Source organism: Pelobates fuscus, chromosome 11, assembly GCF_036172605.1.
Source record: "Pelobates fuscus isolate aPelFus1 chromosome 11, aPelFus1.pri, whole genome shotgun sequence".
NCBI lineage: Eukaryota > Metazoa > Chordata > Amphibia > Anura > Pelobatidae > Pelobates > Pelobates fuscus.
In genome coordinates this window covers 125,139,823-125,160,333 of record NC_086327.1, presented here as the reverse complement: position 1 = coordinate 125,160,333, position 20,511 = coordinate 125,139,823, and the positions used below count along the sequence as shown (strand labels likewise).

At 37.1% G+C, this 20,511-nt stretch overlaps 1 protein-coding gene across 1 annotated transcript in view; it reads right to left on the bottom strand.

Annotated features, from left to right (window-relative positions):
• The window catches only part of LOC134577245 (uncharacterized), a 47,670-nt gene that overhangs the window by 23,794 nt on the left and 3,365 nt on the right, over positions 1 to 20,511 (bottom strand). The window contains exons 2-8 of the mRNA XM_063435942.1: positions 18,574 to 18,626; positions 17,082 to 17,216; positions 15,894 to 15,983; positions 13,377 to 13,418; positions 9,612 to 9,690; positions 7,981 to 8,118; positions 7,002 to 7,060 (exon numbers count right to left, since the gene is read on the bottom strand). Coding sequence (XP_063292012.1) covers positions 7,002 to 7,060; positions 7,981 to 8,118; positions 9,612 to 9,690; positions 13,377 to 13,418; positions 15,894 to 15,983; positions 17,082 to 17,216; positions 18,574 to 18,620 — 590 coding nt within the window. The 5' untranslated portion in view covers positions 18,621 to 18,626. The remainder of the gene's footprint in view (positions 1 to 7,001; positions 7,061 to 7,980; positions 8,119 to 9,611; positions 9,691 to 13,376; positions 13,419 to 15,893; positions 15,984 to 17,081; positions 17,217 to 18,573; positions 18,627 to 20,511) is intronic.

Below are 20,511 nucleotides of genomic sequence, written 5' to 3'. Positions count from 1 at the left end.
CAGGTACTCACCGGATGTTCCTTAAGTCTAGTTATTTTTTTAAAGTTGGGCTGATTGACCTACATATTGTTTTGAGCAAGATGAACATTGGAGTAGATAAATTATGCTTTTGTAATCACAATTGGTATTTTTTTTAGCAGTTTGCACAATGTTTGTAAGTTCTAAAGAAATCTGTCACCTAAGATCAAGTGATTGGAAACTCTACAGGGATGAGTTTAATGAGTCTCTGAATAATGCAGCCATGTGGGCATGCTGAATGGATTACAGCTAAACAGGGGTCAGTGATAATGGATGGTAGATTTTGTACTTTCCTGAATACAAACTAGAACAGTTTAAATAGTGTGTTTCTAAACAAGACAGGTAAATAATGTCAAGCGATGCTTTCAGAATCTTTGGAGTTAAAGCCTATAAATGGTGTTTAGCAACAAAAACAACAAATAAGGGTAGAATAATGGTGCGATCTATATACACAAATAAAACGATAGAAATAAATAATAATGAAAAGCAATAAATGCATGGTAAACACACATGTCACAACCCCCCAGTATACTGTTCCCACACACAGAGAGGAGTCCAGATTGAGAGGATGCAAAATGTCAAACAAACAGGGATTATTATTCTCTCAGATCACGTACTGCTAATAGATGAGATTAAGGTGATAAATAAGCACCTTTCGTTTGCTCCTACAAGCAAATGTTATTCTTTTTCAGCCTATGTGGATGAACAAAATGCCTGAGCTTTGTTTTTAAAGAGATATTTAAAAAAAAAAAAAAAAATATCTAAAATGATATTGTTAAAGCTTCCGGCGTATTATATGTGGAATGTTAACATACTAATTGTGAAAAATCTCTCTCTCTCTCTCTTTCTCTATCTTTATCCATCCATCCACTATGCAAAGAAACCAAAACACTTTTTAAGTGCAATTTATTATTATTATTATTATTATTATTATTATGTTATTTATATAGCGCCATCAAATTCCGCAGCGCTTTACAGTAGGTGGACGAACAGACATGTAGTTGTAACCAGACAAGTTGGACACACAGGAACAGAGGGGTTGAGGACCCTGCTCAATGGGCTTACATACTAGAGGGAGTGGGGTATAGTGACACAAAAAGGTAAGGATAGTATTAGACTAGTGACAGTTGCAAAAGAGGAATCAGTTGGGAGCTATTAACAGTTTAATTGATACGCTTTTATGAAGAAGTGGGTTTTTAATGATTTTTTGAAGGAGTGGCGACTGGGTGAGCATCTACTGGAGGAGGGAAGCGAGTTCCACAGGAACGGTGCAGCCCTCGAGAAGTCTTGAAGGCGAGCATCAGAGGTAGGAGTACAGACAGAAGGTAGACTTTAGTCTTCAGCAGATCGTAAGGGCCTAGACGGGACATACTTGTGTATCAGGGAGGATAGATAGGTGGGAGCAGAATTATGTAGAGATTTGAAAGCAAGAACCAGAATTTTAAATTGAGCCCTATATCTTACAGGAAGCCAATGTAGGGACTGACAGAAGGGTGAGCCGTGGGAGGCATGGGAGGTGCGGTCAGACAGAAAGATGAGCCTCGCAGCCGCATCCATTATGGATTGTAACGGCGCAAGTTGGGAGCACGTAAGACCACTGAGAAGTGGATTACAGTAGTCAAGGCGAGAAAGGACAGTGGAATGGAGCAGCACCTTAGTCGCATTTGGGGTTAAGTAGGGTCAGATGCACACAATGTTTTTGAGATGGAAACGACAGGATTTGGCGATACACTGAACATGAGGCTTGAAGGAGAGGTCGGAGTCAAAGTGAACACCTAGAGACAGACAAAGGAGTAACAACACTTGAGTAGGAAAGACCAGAATTTAAGTTTTGGTCAAGTTTAGTTTAAGGAAGTGGGCAACCAAATAGCAGAGAGGCAATCAGAGACACTAGTCAAGAGGGACGGGGAGAGATCAGGAGAGGACAGGTAGATTTGTGTGTCATCTGCATAGAAATGATATTGGAAGCTAAAGGAGCTAATGAGTTTACCAAGGGAGGCAGTATAGATGGAGAACAGTAGGGGACCAAAGACTGAACCTTTGGGGGACACCAACAGAGAGGAGTTGGGGAGAAGAAGCAGAGCCAGAGAAAGAAACACTGAAAGAGTGCTGGGAGAGGTAGGAGGAGCACCAGGATAGAGCAATATCTTGTAGACCGATATTGCGAAGGATGAGAAGAAGCTGTTGATGGTCAGCAGTGTCAAAAGCTGCAGACAGGTCAAAGAGTATTAGGATAGAGAAGTGACCACGAGATTTTGCAGCGAGTAGATCATTGGATACTTTGGTCAGTGCCGTTTCCGCAGAGTGCTTAGCGCGAAAAACCAGACTGAAGCGGGTTTAGCAGAGAGTTGGACTCAAGGAAGTCTGTCAATATTGCATACACAATTCGTTCAAGGATCTTGGATGCAAAAGGCAGTAGCGAGATAGGACAGTAGTTGGATGGGGAGTTAGGGTCAAGGTTGGGCTTCTTTAGAATTAGGGTTACAGTTGCATGTTTGAAGTGCGATGGAAATATACCAAAGGAGAGAGAGAGATTGAGAATTTTAGTGAGAGGTGGTGAAAGAGAAGAAGACAGTACAGATTAGATGCAAGGTAATTGGATCTAGGGAGCAGGTGGTGGGGCAGGAGGACTGGAGCAGAGCAGAAACCTCTTCCAATGTAGCGAGTGCAAATGAATTTAATTTATATAGGTAGAGTAGAGGTGTATGCAAGGTGGACTACATGACAGACATCTATTGGGTAGATTAAGTCAACTTCAGGTTGCCCATTATTAAGCTGAAACAATTAAGGTATATAGATAATACGAAGAAGCTTTAGTACTACTGGGTGTGAGAAACCAGAGGAAAGGTATAAAACAAGAAACGCTGAATATGTTAACATAAATTCCTGCTATGCTTAGTGAACAAGTAACATGGTCATACTGCAAGATCAACAGTCAGAGAGGTCAGACCCACACCAGATTCTTTTCCACCTCTCTCTAATTCAGGATGATGTACGTATTGCTGTATATTGAGCCGCAATGCCCCAACTACTCGCAGCTTAAGCCGCAATGCCCCAACTACTCGCAGCTTTGGTCACTGGGCCATATCAGGAGTCCTTGCCTTAATCGATGGATCTCTGAATGTATCTATTTATTGTTAGAGGAGTTATTATTTAGGTGCCATGATGCAATGGATATGTTTCAAACCTCAAACGGAAAATATTATCTGACAGCAACAGATTATCAATATACCTATGTGTGACGAGCAATCTCGCCACATTGCATTGGAGAAGCCTGCTTGCCCGCCTGCTGCCTTTGGACTATGGCCCTCGGAGATTGGGCCCTTTCAATTCAGTATGATAGGAGTTAGGTATTTTTGTATCCTTTTGTGTTTTACTGGTAACATGTGCTCAATGGAGTCTGCCTCTATCCCTGGATATAATTGGATTATTTTACCCATTGTCTCCAGGATAGAGGGCTCTGTAAAACCGGTTTGGGCAGATAGTCATGCTGCCAGCCAGGCCCCAAAAGATACTTTACTAACTTCTGAACCCCTGGTCTGATTAATGATTAATTTTTATGTGAATGTGATGTATATTTTAGAAGTTATGAATATGCTGTAAAAACTGTATTTTTCCTGCCTGTGGTAAATTACATTAACCCATCGTGTTCAGTAATTATATCACAGGCAGAGGGGAGGATTTTATGTGTTTGTGCTGGGTGTGTTTTATGTTTTACTGTACGGGATTGGTTACGTTTTCCCTCCCTGTGGGATGTCCCTTTGCATGGGGATTTGCATAAAAGTCTGTGAGTGTTAATTAATACAGACCACTGCTTGACCCTCAACATGGAGCTTTGTCTCGTTCTTGGGGGGATTCACTGTATGCTGTTAGAGACTGATTGCCAGGAGTGTAAGCCGCTTGGGAGCTTTTCCTGTTCATCTGCTAGCAGCTATTCGTGAGGTTCCGGTTCGGGAGTTTGGAGTGCTACCTTATTCCCTTGTATGCAGTTCTGGAGTTTGGAGTGCTACCTTATTCCCTTGTATGCAGTTCGGGAGTTTGGTGCATTCACTTGTATTCAATTCGGGAGTTTGGTGTCCTGCAGTAGCTGTGCCTGATCTCTGGAAGGAAAAGATCTCCGAAACGGCGGTTTAACCCCTTTATGCCTGGGGGTGCCGTTACACTTTGAATAGCAAACTCCTTGGCAGAATGTGAATTATCCTAAAATGTATAATCCCTCCTATTTATAAACATTTTTTAAAAATGCCATATTATATATTAGATGATGTCAAGGAAAAATGCCTTCAGATTTGCATCATAATTACTGCAATGATCTAGAATACATTTTGCACCAGCCTAGTCTTGTTCTTTAAGGAATATCTGAGCGTATGAACGTATATGTAACAACTGCTACTGTACTATCTTTCAAATAAAAATCTATGTGTAACTGAAGATGTTGCAAGTACCTGTCAATGAATTATGACAGGTGCTCATCCAATGAGTGTACAGCCATGGTCTAACTATACATGTTCCCTTGTATACATGTTCCCATTCCATCAAATTAACAGATTTTGGAAAAATAGCAAAAAGTTGACATTACGGGTGCTTAAACTAAAAGATATTTCTTCGTAGTTTTAGATGTTGCTTTTTTGTCACTTTCACTGTCAATTTAATCTGACAAGAGTTTTTTTATGAATCAGCAGTTCTTGTTATCAACTGAAATTGTACAGTCACAGTTTAAAAAACAGCTCCAATTTCTACCGAATTCACTTTGGAAGTCAATACATGATAGATTTGATGAGAAGGAACTTCTTACAATGATTGTCTGTAGACCAAATGCACAGCTGCATTACAGGGGCAGTCTAAGTACCAAAATCATTTCATCTTGTTGGAGTGATTTTGAGGCACAGAAGCTACTTGTGGCGATCTGCCAGGATATCACCGTCACGGATGCCCTTTTCCCAATACACAAACACGAATAATCCCACAGGTAAAAAGATCACGGCTGTTCCATACCCCCCTCACACAAGAGCCAAGGCTTAATGCTGGGAGAAGACTGGTTTATTTGAAGCCACACATGGCTTTTTATGCAAAAGCCCCCAAACAGGGAAATCCCTCACATGATCCTCTGTACCTGAGAGATAATTATTGGAATACACATTGCTAATTATATTATCTCTTAGGGACAGAAAAAAACATGCATTTCTTAACCACCCAAAAAGTACCCCCAAAATACATGGAAACCCCACGTAACATCCCTGGATATTCTGGATCTGGGCAAACAATATATCCAAAAATCAACCAGATCCATTTGATAGTTTTGAATTGCCATCGCGGGGAAGTTCTGACCAGTCTGCCATGAGGTTGAAACCCAAAATACTTCCAGGAAAATTGTGGCAAGAGCCGCTTTCTGTTCGTGGGGTTTTGTACGAAAACCACATAAGGTAGATGAAAGCTGATTTGTGTAGAATGCTCCCCGTGTTCAGTAATCTGTAACTCCCGAACACCACTCGTATAGGTGAACTGGAACGAGAACGGGCAATAGGTCCATAGTGACCAGTGTTCGCAGGAGTGCCTGGCTGAAATGAGTTCCAGGCACTCGATGACCAAGTCCTTCTGCCAGAGTTCGGGAGACAAAATTGCCGCCATCCATTGTCCCAACCACGTGTGTTCGCATGCATGAAATGGCGGCCACCCAGTGGAGCATTCTATTAATTATTTCCTTTTACAGGATACTCAACGTTTCACATTCTAATGGGTCTCTGGGGTGGTCTTGGTTCAAGAATCAAACAAAACAAACAAAGTAAAATTAAAATTGAATCCGTATGTACGAAAGGAGACGAAAGTGATGGGGTATTCCTTCACACTGCTTTTGCAGCTTTGCTGTTTAAAACAGTGCCATTTATGAGAAAGACAGCACTGTTTATATTTTACACTCCTCTCTTCCACACTAACCGTCAATCAGACAACAACCAGCAGGCCTGGACTGGCCATTGGGTAAACCGGGCAAATGCCCAGTGGGCAGCGATGGTCATGGGTCGAGGCCATCAGATGAGATCAAAGGATCTTCCCTGTTGGCCAATGCACAGCCAGCCTTGCTGTCTTCCTTCATGGACCAGTGAAGAGATCAACGATCTCCCTCACTGGCTCAGTAGCACATCTCACTCACCCCCACCCACAATATACAATATAGGCCATATATCACCCAACACTTTCACACATTACCACCCTCACACACACACTGCACCCCAAAAACATAAATATATATATATTTTTTTTTCTCAGTCCCATCTCACTCACCCCCACCCACAATATACAATATAGGCCATATATCACCCAACACTTTCACACATTACCACCCTCACACACACTGCACCCAAAAACTATTTTTAATTGTATTTTCCAAAAACAAATCCCATATTCAAAGGATTATGTGAAAATGCCAGAAAACCACACAATTTACAATAAGTTATATATTATTAAGAGTGACTATTAAAAACATATTAGGCTGAGCTACGGCTTCCTCGATTTTCTGTCATCCCATAAGTTTTTAGTCTACATAAGAAAAATTTTATTATAGGTAAAGAGGAATGTTGATCTTATTGAGAAGAGTTATTTTACTTTTCGTTAATAGTCAAAGATCAATAGTTCATTTTGCCATAATCATGTTAATGGTCCAACCTCCATCACAAAGTAACGAAACCTAAATTATCTGCAGATGATGAAATGTTTCATTCTGTCCTCTCTTTTACCCTTTGCATTCAATCTCCCATCCCGGCCTCAAGGCTCCACCTAAACAATCCATCCCACTGTCAACATACTAAAAACACACATATCTCTTCTCAATTAGTGCAACCTTCCCTTTATCATATTTCCAAGGGGAACACAATGAAGCCACTTTAATCGACTTCTCTTACTGTATGCATCTGCGTTTCTCTTGTCCCTTGCTAAGGGAACAAAATTGACATGTAAGTAAGATAGCCAATGTATATTCCATTACTTACTCTGTTTTTTGTTCTTTTCTCGTTGCTTTGTCATATGAATTCTGTGGGTGCACCCTTATCTAAAAAAACCAAAAAACACATTAAATAGAAATGTAACCAAATGGCTCCAATGTGTTTACATGTCTAAATGAAAACACTTACAATTTAAAGTGTTAATGACTTTAGTCTTAAAACACTCAGCATGCAATACTTGCCCTCAGCATAAAAGTTTAGAAATTGCTGGTTTAGAGAGTAGTTCATGTTTAAGTTAATTTCATTATGGCTGTGTGGAATACAGCAAAGTTTCCATAGCTTGACATGAAGCTATATTCATGTATATTTAATTTCTGAAACATACAAAGCCACACATGCGCAATGGCAATACAAAGGTTTTCGTAAAGAATGATGGTGCCTGGATAATTTGGTTTATTCCCTTAGCTTCTCTGCAGCTCTAGAACTAGAATACATTTTTGTATGCTATAAAAAAAAACGTATTGTAAGTATAGACACATTGGGTTTAAAACATGGAAAAATTAAAATACACATATAGGTGCTAAAATAAAAGAAATTAGGCGCCACATTTAATCACGGTTCTTCATAATGCTTTGATTATACCTTGTGGTTACTAAATAGTCTTCATCCTGTTTGTATCTTATTTTGCTCTGTCAAGCAAAGTGACCATATGCAACTTTAAAGGCACATCATTGTAACTGCTTTTATAGTGCTACATGCATTGCATCTTGGAGAGAAGGTCATGTAGAAAGAAATGGATAAGGCTAATTATGAAGGATTCTGACTCTTCTGATCAAGTTAGTCCATGCGTTAGGCAGAAATATTGGGAAATGTAGTATAACAACAGCTGAAGGAACGTGGCCGAATAATCATGTAAAAAATATACAAAGAGGGGTTTTGGTCTTGCTGACCAAACCTAAGCTGATGCCGAATCAATAATTCTTAAGTATATGAACCTCAGTTGTCAGGAATATTATTTGTTTCATACCTGTGTTGCATTATTGGTTAGAGCCTCCATGAAAACATCAGGGATGATTTCACGAAGCAAAATCTCCGACATAAAGGTATCCAAAAAGTTCAAAGCAAAAGTTTGGTTCTCTGAGAAGTACTTGAATAGCTCATGTCCCTGTGAAAGAAAAACATATGTGTGAAGACACTCATTATCTCATATGTTTCGGTCTCAAAGGGAACATAGAAGAATGCATTGTGAGAGGGCATTTTTTGTGGATGAAAAATTACTATGACGCATCACAGAAAAAAATACAATATTTGATATATCTATGTGACTTTCCCCTTCTTGAAGCTCTACATCTAGGTGATCATTAATAATGATATCTCTTGTTAGGCTCCATCCTAGATAGGCTACTGTATCTCATCCTAATGAGGGTGACCTTTAAAAAAAAAAAGCCTTTGATAGACTTCTATGTTCATCTTAAATCTAAAATAGGACAATTTCACATGTTGGAGGGGAGTGTGGCAGGAGTGGCTGTCATGTCCACCTCAAGTGAGTTGATTCACTTAGTGTCCAAGTGGAAAATTTAGAGATTCTATATTTTGGCCTCAGTTAAATTATTATAGATAAGCTTTTCAAATAATTTATTATTTTTGGATACAGTTTTAAAATGTTTTTTTTCAAAATATTAAAAAAACTCAACAATATAAATATATAAAAAATATAATTAAAAAAATATCAAAATATTTTTCAGAATATTTAATCACTTTAAAAGTGTATACAAAAATATAACTTGGAGGAGGCCAATATCTGATATGTTTCTATTTTTGGCCTCAATTTTATATTTTTGGATAATCTTTTCAAATTATTCAAATCTGTTTACGGGAATCTTTAAAGATAAATTATTCGGGAAGTTTTACTAACAATATTGAATCGTTTGCAAAGTGTATCCAAACATATTAAATCGAGACCAATGTCTATTAATCCTCCCAATTACATGAAGAGATCTACACACTCACGTGTTTTGTTTTTACTGTATTGGGGCTGATGTGTACTATGGTCATTGATGCCGCCCACGAGGAGTGGGAGTTTGAACGCAGGGCTTAATTTTGCATGTTTTCACCTATTAACAGTCTGAGGTTTATTAGGGGTTTTCTACTTCTACATATTAAAATCCCCAGTTTCTAGAGGAGTCTTTAAACCTATCACTTAATCTTCCAAGTGACTTAATATTGCTTATTCAAACAACTGTAGAACTATCCATATCCAAGAATGGGCCTTTACATTTAAATAGTGCCACAATAGAACCTACTCACAAGAAATTTTCCACCACGTAGCATATTCTGAACTTGTCCAAGTTCCCACCAGGTTTTTATGCCCTTGGTTTTGTTAGGGATGCTATCTATTCTTCTAACTGACTACACTCATTAAAAACATCTGTATTTCAGAGTTGAATCTGAAGAGGGAATCAGGACTTTGGGCAAAGAGTGTTAGTAGTGGTTAGTGTTTATGCCACCAGTTTGATTATCTCCTTTTCTCAATTCTTCAATGAAATAATACATTTTTAACATAATAATTGACTTTTAGAAGAAGATTCAAATTAGTCTTTGGAATATTGTGAATAGAAATGCAAGTTAGGCCTTACCAATATGGTAAGTATTGAATACCTTTATGTCCCAGTGTTGATATCTTTTCTTTTCTAACCTGGTTTTGAGGACAAACAAATTGCCATTTTGTGTTTCTATCCTAATAAAAATAAAATACAGACCATAACATGTTTAACAGATATAATACATATTGCTCATTTAAAAGGAATGCTTTTTTCTTTTACTATTAATTCGTGGGATGATGAAATTGTAAGGAAGGACTATTTGACAGGCTGCTTGAATAGACACTCTAAGCACCAAAATGTTAACTTAATGAAGTGGTTGCGGTGTATAAATCAGTCATACTTCCCCAGGTTAGGACCCACATAACATCCCTACACATTTCCTGAAAAATAATCTATATGTTTTTATCGTCAATATTTCATAGAATTGTTAATTTAAAATGTCTTTACTCTGACTCTGTAAGGACACGTGACGGAAATATTCCGTCATGATTCCCTTTTATTCCAGAAGTTGTGTTAATAGTCTTCTGGTGCCTTCAGTAGCCTGTTATACAATTTCCCCTTAACAGAGCAGATGAGTAAACACCTTCTCAAGTAAACACACTGTGCTGTATGATTTGAAAGCCAGATTTTTTTCAACGGGGGCTATGTGTGGCTAGATCGGTGTGGCTAAATCGGCAAAATTATTTAACTCCTAAATGGCAGAGAATTGAGTAGTAAGACCGAAGGACATATTCTGTGCACTAAAATTGCTTTGTTATGCTAAAATTGTTTTAGTGCTTAGATTATCCCTTTAATGAGTGTTATTATCTACATAACATTCATCTTCTTCACATCCCTCTAATGTTGGTGATGTTGCCTGAAGTGACGAAATTAAAAAGTCCTATCAATAAGTTTGACAATGTTATCTTAGTTGTTTTTTTAAAGGATTATTATTATTATTTTATTATTTATATAGTGACAGCAAATTCCATAGCGCTGTACGATGGGTATATCTGATTCATTCTATTTAATCTAGATAAGCAGATTTTATAGAGAATGTATATATATGCCACATTCTAATGTATCATTGTTTTCAATTGTTTCCCACAATTTTATGTTCTATATGTAACTTTTGTCAATCAACCAGACATACATGGTAAGCCTGGCCGAGACAAAAATGTATTTAAAGAATAACTGGAAATAAATTAACCGAGCCTCTCTAAGTAGTTTCTTTACCAAATATGAAATTACATATATCCCACATTACTAGACATTGTGTCCCTTGATGTTAACACTATTTTGGAACATATTTTATTAGTTAGGGTGCTTTTAAATGAATTGTATGAGTGCGTTAATAAAATGTCCAGTTTTTCCTCTTCCATGGAATACTGCCTTTTTATGTTTATTGAAGTCAAGTCCCTGCAGTAGGATATACATCTTCTCTTGAAAGTGTTCATCGTTATGATCCCCGATGCCATGATGCAAGAATCGTCTCATGAACATGTGAGTTGCTTCAGCTTTCTGCGTTGGGCTGTCCAGTCAAATTATCTCAATTCAATTAAACGGTTACTAAACGCGCAATGACCACTTGTCAGGATCGGGACAGGGATCCAACACGCAGAGTACAAACAGGTGGTAGGTACGTATACCGGACCTTAGAATGACCGGACTTAACGTAAGGAGTAAGTAGAGAATGGTCTAGGAACAAGCCGAGGTCGAGGGAACGAGAGGACAGGTAAGCGAGAGACAAGCCGAGTCAAAGGGTAACAGAGATAAACAGGGTAGTACAAACAAGCCGGGTCAGAACCAAAGAGACAACTAGAATACAAGAGCACTGAGTGACTAGACAGGCTAGAACCACGACAGGGCAATGAGCAGATGCCGAAAGCCTTACTTTATACCTTGATTCTAGAGGGTAATCACGCCCCCGACGAGTCCTGATTAGTGCTCGGGACTTGACTGACAGGTTGTCCCTGGTTGGCGTCATGACGTCGACTACTGAGCGTCGCGTCATTTAAGGAAGTGGATCCCTCGCGGTCGGCTTGTAAATGGCCGAGGGGACCGCGAGGAACGGAAGAAACAACCCCTCTGGGAGGATAAATGTCTAAGTCTCTCACCTCCTCTGAGGTAGAGACTACAGGTACCCTGACACCACTTCAATGATCTGAAATGGTTGGAGTCTGTATGTGCAGGTGTTTCAGTATCAAATTCTGAACTTATGGAGTTTAATCCTTTGGGTGCCAGAGACATTCAAATATCTATTCAGTTTATTCAAAACTTGCTAAAATAATCTTTGTTTATAAATTAATTTTGGATGACCATTACTCTCTACGTTAATGAATGAATCCAAAAGGTGGCAGTCACAACAACCCCCCTAAAAGAGGATATTCATTTACTCAGAAGATCAGCAGTTGTTTAACAAATAAACGAATGGCACCAAGATACATTCATTCACTGGTCCATTCTGTCGTTTGTTACTATTTTAACTATAAAAAAATTTCAGACTAAATGAATGAAAAACTAAATTTTTGTAAATTTTTTGTTTAGTTTGAAAATGAATGCACATATCTAGTATTCGATCCCTTTAAAAACATAACCCTTTACTCAAAATATTTACTCCAAGGGTTTGTCTTGTGTGAAAAGGTTTGGCGACCCATTGTCAGTAGCTCATTCACCACACTGGTGGATGGGGTAGCTGTTTTTTTTTTCCGATGATCCTATCTCCACAGCATGGCAAAAACATATGTAGGGACTGTTAGACTGGTACTAAAAGAGTATGAAATGGATGTGCTATGAGAAACATTCATTGGCGAATGTCATCTGACTGCCTGCTATTGAAAGGATCAATTATAATTGATATGTAAGGAATTACTTTTTACGCCAGGAGCTCAATTTCTTTATTGTAAGACTTGCAGAAGGCAAAATGTGCCAGTGATATTTTACGGGTTTCTAAATGAAAATGTATATAAATGCATAACTTCATAGAATCCATTACTGCACGCAAATTGAGAGGTTTTGTGGAATCCAGAGGTTCATAGGAAAATTTCAGGGATTTCACCCAAGATAAGAAAGCTATTAATTTTCCAGTTTTCTTGCTTTTTAGCCAGAAATGTAAACCATATCTAGATATCACAGTTATTTACATAATTTGACCACGTATGTAGTTCTATGTAGTTCTGCTTTTAGCTGTTAGACATTAAAAGGATAGTACATATTAAAGGTTGCATTCTTTAAATTGTGTATAAAGGCACTGGTCAGTAATTGTGTCATTCTACAGATCATCCTTGCATATTCATAAATATTGCAAAGTATATTTAATGTGTAAATCATATGTATGTATGTGCTTTTACACTTCCAAACCCAGAAGTCTCAAATTCTTCCTTATTTTCTTCCAAAAAATGTAACATAATTACACGAGCTTTGTTTCCCCCCCAACATAATAAGTATATAAATTGAATAGTATTTGAAGTAAATAACATTAAATAGAATAGCCATATCTGAGAGGTATTTATTTTACTCATATATTTTAGCACTGAAGATATCTTGAAATTCTTTCATAAACAATATTTATGACATATGATAGAATTCAATCTATTGGTGAAAATTAACAGATAGATCATGAAGACTATAAGCTATAAGTAGGCATTAAAATTCTTTATAGACAGATTTAATTTAGCCTATAACTACTAGTTCCGGTATATGATAAATTATACATCATTTCCTTCTATTCAACATAAGAAAGGAATGTTGCTACAGTTACCATAACGCGGTTGCAGTAGGGAACTGCATTTTGGAATATTATGGTCCACAGGAAGAGCACATTCATAATCTGACAACATACCTTTTTGCCGCCGGTAGTGGTGGGAGTTCTAGTTTCCATTCCCTGGTAAAAAATATAGTGAAAAAAAACATAGTGAAAAAAAGTAAAATAAACAGGCACTGTGCTATGCACCACCCTACACAAAATACATAATTCCCTTCTCATTCCTTGTATCCTTTCTACTGCTAAGTTAACTTTATTCCAAGATCAAGTGAATAAGATAGTGGTTCCCAAACTGTGCGCTGCACACATGGGAGCCGCAAGATATTTTCCTGGTGCTACGATGATAGCATCGGGAACCGTGCCTCCCTCTCCCCTGTTGGCTCCGCAGGACCAGAGGGGAGATCAGAGATCTCCTTCTCTGGCCTGCTAGCACTGTAATGCTGGCAGCCGGCTGGGGAGGGAGTGAGGACGAACCCCGGGGGGGGTTTACCCTGCAGCTCTGCCGGGTTCTCCTCTCGCGAGCCTTGGATCGGTTTCCATGGCAACGCTCTTAATCTCATGAGAGTTCACTCTAGTAGCTCCACCGGACCACAAGGGATTGCCTTGCACTGTCCCCCCTCCGAGGCAAAGGTAAGCAGGGAGGGGGATATGAAAATAAATATTTTGTAAAAAAAAATGTTTTAATTAAAAATAAAAGTATATATTAATCTGCCCTTCTACCCCCAAAGACCCACAATAACTCCCCCTATACACACAATTAGCCCCCATACACACACACTACTCCCCATACACACACACTGCCCCCATACACACAGTGCGCCCCCATACACCCACTGCCCCATATATACACACAAACTGTACCCCTCACACTGTCCCCCCACACACATTGTCCCCACACACACTGTACCCCTCACATAACAGGCCCCCACACACTGTACCCCACATACAACCTGCTCCCACATACACACACTGTTCCCCTCATGCACAAAATGCCCCACATACACACACACTGTACCCCCTCACACACACACATACTGCATCCATCACACACACACACTACATCTTTCACAAACACAATACACCCCTGACCCTATAGTGTTAAAAAAAACACCTCACCCCTCCATTTATAAAGAATCGAAAAGGGTTGAATGCCATGCAAATCGATTCTCTTCCAAATAATTTGGTGAAGGTATACATGCCTACTCGCTGTTTAAATTATAAAAAAAATAAAAAAAAATTATTAACTTGTAATTTCATTTCTTTTATTAACGCGTAAAATTATTTTTTACAATTTCTTTTAGCCCTTACATTTTCTAACCTACGTTGATCAAAAGGCTAAAAATGTAATGGTTAATTGAATTGAGTTTTTTAAACTATTTTCAAAATTAGATAATTTAGTGAACACAGCAAATTCTTATCTATTTAAAAATAATATATACATATATTGCAGTTTATTATTTTTTTTTAAATTCCTGAAATATATAGGCAGGTCCTTCATTACCTTTGTCAAATGCTGCCATTTTGTGGTAGAAGCCTTCTTGGCATTTTTGCTATGTGTTTCTTGCGTTAAGAACATAATATATACTGTTTTTCAAATGACAGATAAGGCCTTTTTTCCGATATTAGCTATAAATAAAATTTAAAATTAAAAAAAAAAATTTAAAAATATATTTTTTATTTATTTTTATTGTTTTTTGAAAGAGTGAAAGAGGTTTCAAATTAATATAAATATTTATTCGTTATTTAAAAGTTTTGCTCATAACATTTCTACACAAGTGCAACTAAAGTTAAATAACTCATAATAGATGCACTTATTAGTCACATTTAGGAAAATGCCTCATATATCTAGAATTTCAATAAATTTTTAGACGTCATAGAACAAGTATGACAAGCAGTGAGAACTAATTGTATTCTGTTAGTACCGAAGAATACAGCAATACCCTATATATATTTGCCATATTTGTGGGCAGTTTGTGGGCCATTATTCGATCTTATAATTTAACTACATTACTAGAATATAAATCAAAATATTTATGAACCCGAAAAGGAAATATTTTGAGTGGCATTTATAACTGGATGACTGAATTTATTCTAAAAATTCTAAAAATGTATTATTTGTTTGTTCACTTTTTTATTTTTTATAATGCACTGTGGCAATATCACTCGTGTGTAATTCTCTACTCTGATTAAAACCTCTTAAATCAACAAGACTTCAACGCAACTGCTTAAGCTATTTATGTATTAGTTTCACCTTTGGTAAGAGAGATTTGCTAAACAGTGAAAAGATGAGAGATTCTTCACCAACCTTTGAGAGAAATGTCTAACACTTTTTATCATTTATTTATAGTATTCTCCCCTGAGGGCTCTAGAATCTGGATGAATCGTCAGAGTCAGTCTGTAAATAGTCAACTGTATCAAAACAAAATTTCCTTTTTTGACAGGTAGACCAATATATATATTTTCAAAATTGTGTGCATGTCATTTAATATTATACCATTTTGTATATTTACGATCGGGAAAATAGATGGGGATATTGTGCTTTGCAGCCCGTTGAAAGAGTGAAAGAGGTTTCAAATTGAACGAAAGGTAATTTACCTGTCATGCCGGTTTCGTAAAAAGCCTTCACTACGATGCTTGTTTCCTTTTCTGATTTGTGCATTCGATTTGGAGACATCCTGTCTGATGCTGGGGTTTTACATGTTAAAAGAGAGAATTAAAAAGACAGAAAGCACAAATAAACAATGCTAAACTAATCAAACTCATTTTAGAAGAGATATGGAGAAAGTGCTCAATGTAACGGCCTGTTGAGGGCTACTTTGGGGAATAAATGTCTAAAATGTCACAGGTAAACATGAATTCTATAGCTATCTAGATGCACAGGATATTAAATTGAGAGTGCAAAAGCAGACATAATTAAAAAAAGTTCTAAAACACACAAACAAAATTGTTCCTTGAGCACTATATATGATGTGGTTAACAGTTTTCCATGTTTAAACTTCACTGTATATGGGGCTGAAAGGGTTGACTTATTAAGACCAGTCCAGTACACAAAGCAGCAGAGACGCACAAGGAGCATCTAGTCTGCACCTCCAGGAGGGGTGTTCCAAGTGTTATGCTCCCACAAGCTCCAGGAAAATAATCTAACAAATACATATTTAGGTTTTTCATAATTCCAACCAATGCTCTCCTTTCCTCCACCTTATCTATGGTGGGTTGTATTTTTATCTATCCTGGTAAAAGCTATCATAGTGCAAGGTAAAACGCAAAGGAAAAAGGCAACTCCTCTGCTTGTAACAGAAATAGGCAGGGGGAACAAACACAGAACTATAAACAATGAACTCAATCAAAGTCAATCAGGGTAGGATTAGATTCTATAAGAGGGTCTGTATAGAACGGTCAGTGCTAAATAACTCTGCTTAAGCATTTTATGGTGGTACAGGGTCTTCAGAAACCAAACTAAGATGTTGCCACATAATTTCAATGGTGATTAAATACTTAATAGATTTCCATGTGATGCTGTATGTTAGCAGTATCCTTGCTAAGTAAAATATGTGGGTTGTGAACTTGTGAAAGTATCCTTGGACTAACTGAAAGACAGAATTCACAGAGTTTAATTTAAGGGCCTATGTTACAACTGGACAATAGGCCTAAAATGGAGTAACTCGTTTCTTGCTCATAGAAAACATATAAATAAACATATAAATAAAAAAAAACATAAATAAACATATAAATAAACATATAAATAAAACAAACATATAAATGAGCATACATGCAGACCTTTACCTTGGCAAGGGTGGTATAGATGTAGTCTCCTTTCTTTGTTTTGAAGTAGCAGCATTTTCCTGGACAGTCACAGTTAGAAGAGGTTCCCACTCTGCTTGCGGTAAAAGACCATATTGTTTTCGAACACGAGTAAAGCTGAGATGATAAAAGGAGCAATGACATTCAGTTGTTTGTTAACAATGTTGCAAGGCTACAACAATAATGAAATTCTAAAATCACAATAAATTGTATCAAGGGTACAGTACTGTATTATGCCATCTTTTAATGTAGATGTCTTTAACTTTACTGTTCAGAGGAACAGGTTGAAGTATTACAGTAGGGCGTCCTGGGTAGTCATGAAATAGTTTGATAGGTTAAGATACAGGACCAAAGTGTGTATATATATATATAATTTTTTTTCTAGGATTGACTGCTCATTTTAACAGTTTGGTTCTGTAAGAAAGTCTGGGGGTTAGATCTAACTGAAAATGTGCCTATTTCCCAGCTGTTTTGCATTGATCGAAAGGGGGCTACTGTAAAGGTTCCAACAACCAGGGTTGCTCTTATGCCAATATTACACTCCTCCCATGTTATCACTGGTTGGTGACTGGTATAGGGAGGCCATGTGTTATCTACAACGTCTCATTATTGAAGTCCTGACATTGAGTACTTTTTGTGTAAAGTAAAATGGTGGAGATGGAGAAGTAAATTACACGAAAATCCTGCCCCTTCTGTGACATATGTCATGCTATGAATTTCATTTTGAGTTTTGTCACATACAAGCTAAAGGAGGCAGCAATCAGGTTCCCACACAACCCAATAATAGTGGATTAGAAACAGTGAGATAGAGAGGAAATGGAGAAAGAAACAAAAGTGTCAATGTGATGTCAATAGAAAGAGACAGAGCAGGGGGTGTTAAAATACATGTAGACAATGACAGACACACCATTGTTAAAGGGACACTACAGTCACCAAAACAACTTTAGCTCAATGCAGCAGTTTTTGTGCATAAATCATGTCCTTGCAATCTCACTGCTTAATTCTCTGCCATTTAGGAGTAAATCACTACAGTTTCTCCCCATGCAATTCTTGCCACACCTCCCCTGACTGTGACTGACACAGCCTGCATGAAAAAAAAAAGTTTTAATTTTCAGTCAGGTGTTAACTTGCTTTATTAGTTGTTATCTCTTGCTCGGTAAATTGAACTTTAATCAAACACAGGAGGATCTTGCAGGGTTTAGAAGGCTGTTAACAGAACATGAGATTAGAAATTAGATCTCTATACACAGGGAGACTATGCAAATCACATGCAGGTAGGTAGGGCTAGGCCTGCATAAACAAAGTGATTTAACTAAATGGCAGAGAATTGAGCAGCGAGACTACAAGTGTTTGATCTATACACCAAAACTGCTTCAATAAGCTAAAGTTGTTTTGGTGACTATAGTGTCTCTTTAAGTATCTTCTTAGTCCATGTACATATTCATTTTACACAATAAAAGATACAAAAAAATACCTTTCCTGAAGCTCTGCCCATGTTGCAGGGGCTTTACTTGATGCCATTAGTCACTAGAAGAACAATGCAAAATGTTATCTCTTTGTATGATGGAAGTTCAGTTTTGTGTGTATTCCGCATATTGTCATAAAACAGAGTATATATTTTTCTATGTTAAACGTAAACAAAGTTTACTACGTCACACCTCTGGAAGCAGCTTCTAGTTTAAATTTTTTTAGAAACTAACTAGAAGCCACGGTTTACTCAAATACGATATCTTTGCACATTGTTCCTTAATAAAATGATAACGCGCTGATAGACACACGGCAGCACATAGAGCTTGAGCCCCTTAGAAACCCCTTCCTTTGGGCATTAGCTAATCCGTGTATTAGTTATGAAAATATAAACGTGTACTGGAAAAATAAATCATTGTTTGAATCTTGATTTTCAAATTTTAAAAACAGGTATGTCCGTTGTTCTATCACTAAATACAAAGTTTGCAAGTCTTTATCCAGATCCAAATCTCTCAACCAATATTATAGTGATGGCAGTTTCTTTTTCGTTGATACACCTGGTTATCGTTGATGATCGAAACTTACCTTAAAGAAACCATTATTCTGAACAATGATTATTTAAATTAATCAAAACGTAAAAATCGGAAAGAAAACTTGCCCAAAGAAAACTAGAGGAATGAGTAACCAGGTGCTTTCCTTCGTTGGTCATAAAAAAGGAAAGTAACAAAGGCGCTGATAGGTCTTAAATAACAGAAATACAAATTCATGGTGTGAAAAAAGGCTTAATGTTTCAAGTTCCCCCTACAAAATGTAAAAGAAAACCCCCAGGTTGAAATGAAATGCTGAACTTTTTTATTTCCCACAATTCTTCTGCATTCTTAATATCCTTTTGTACTCCCTTTTATTTCTATAGCTATAGACGAACCGTGTCGATTACCTGTAAGGGAACATATTTTGATGATTGGTGGGTGGAAATGTTTTCATCATCTTCATGGGAACGTCTGTATTTTCTCAAAGAATTTTCGTTAGCCAATTTCTTTACTTAACGAGGAAATATCTTCTTAATTTTACACAACCAGACCACCAACTAAAAATCTGCAACTTGCTTGTTATTTTTTATAATTAATTTTATTTTAGCTCAAAGATAATGTTTCACTTATATTTTAATTTTGCCTAAATCGCTCTCAAATATATTTGAGCTTTTTTTCAGCAGCAGCAGCAAACGTAGTGCTGCCTGTTCCAACTTCCCAGTCTAATTCTACCACATTTGGTAGGTGTTCAAGTCATCGGCAATTGTATATTCTATAATTGATAGTTATCCTTTTGTAGTATTTAATCTGCTAAAATGATTGTTAAACAATGGACTGTATAGAATCAATAAGTAAATATGAAAATATATATATATAAATGCCTAAAATCTTCTTTTTTATGTTTCCCTGAATGGCAAACAATGCCCAATAATCATGACATCCTAAATAGCATGCTTTTGACATATATTATAAAATAAAATTTACTTAGCTATTTAAGGGTTAAACATTCTAACAATATCGGCCAAAGTGCTTTGTCAAATAGCTTTTCTACTTCAAGGCTGATCAATCAGTTACGTGAACATGATTAGCAGTCCAGTAATAAAATAATCTCCATTAGGGCATTATGCAAATCAGTGAGCAAAATTGGACAGAAACTTTTTAGTTACTTTTTTTTTAATACACAAATATATTATTCTGCATGTAGGTAATGTCAGAACACATTGATTTCCTATGAGCTTGTTGATAGTACTTCTCAAAGAGCAATTCATTGTTTGGAAATGCTTATAAAATCACCTTTTCAGGTGTAATGGTTACTGAAGCATTGCTTAAATCTTTTAATTAAATTACATGTTATGAATGGCTTTTCAAATGTTTAGTGGGTTATATATTAATTTCTGACACTTGATATAAATAGT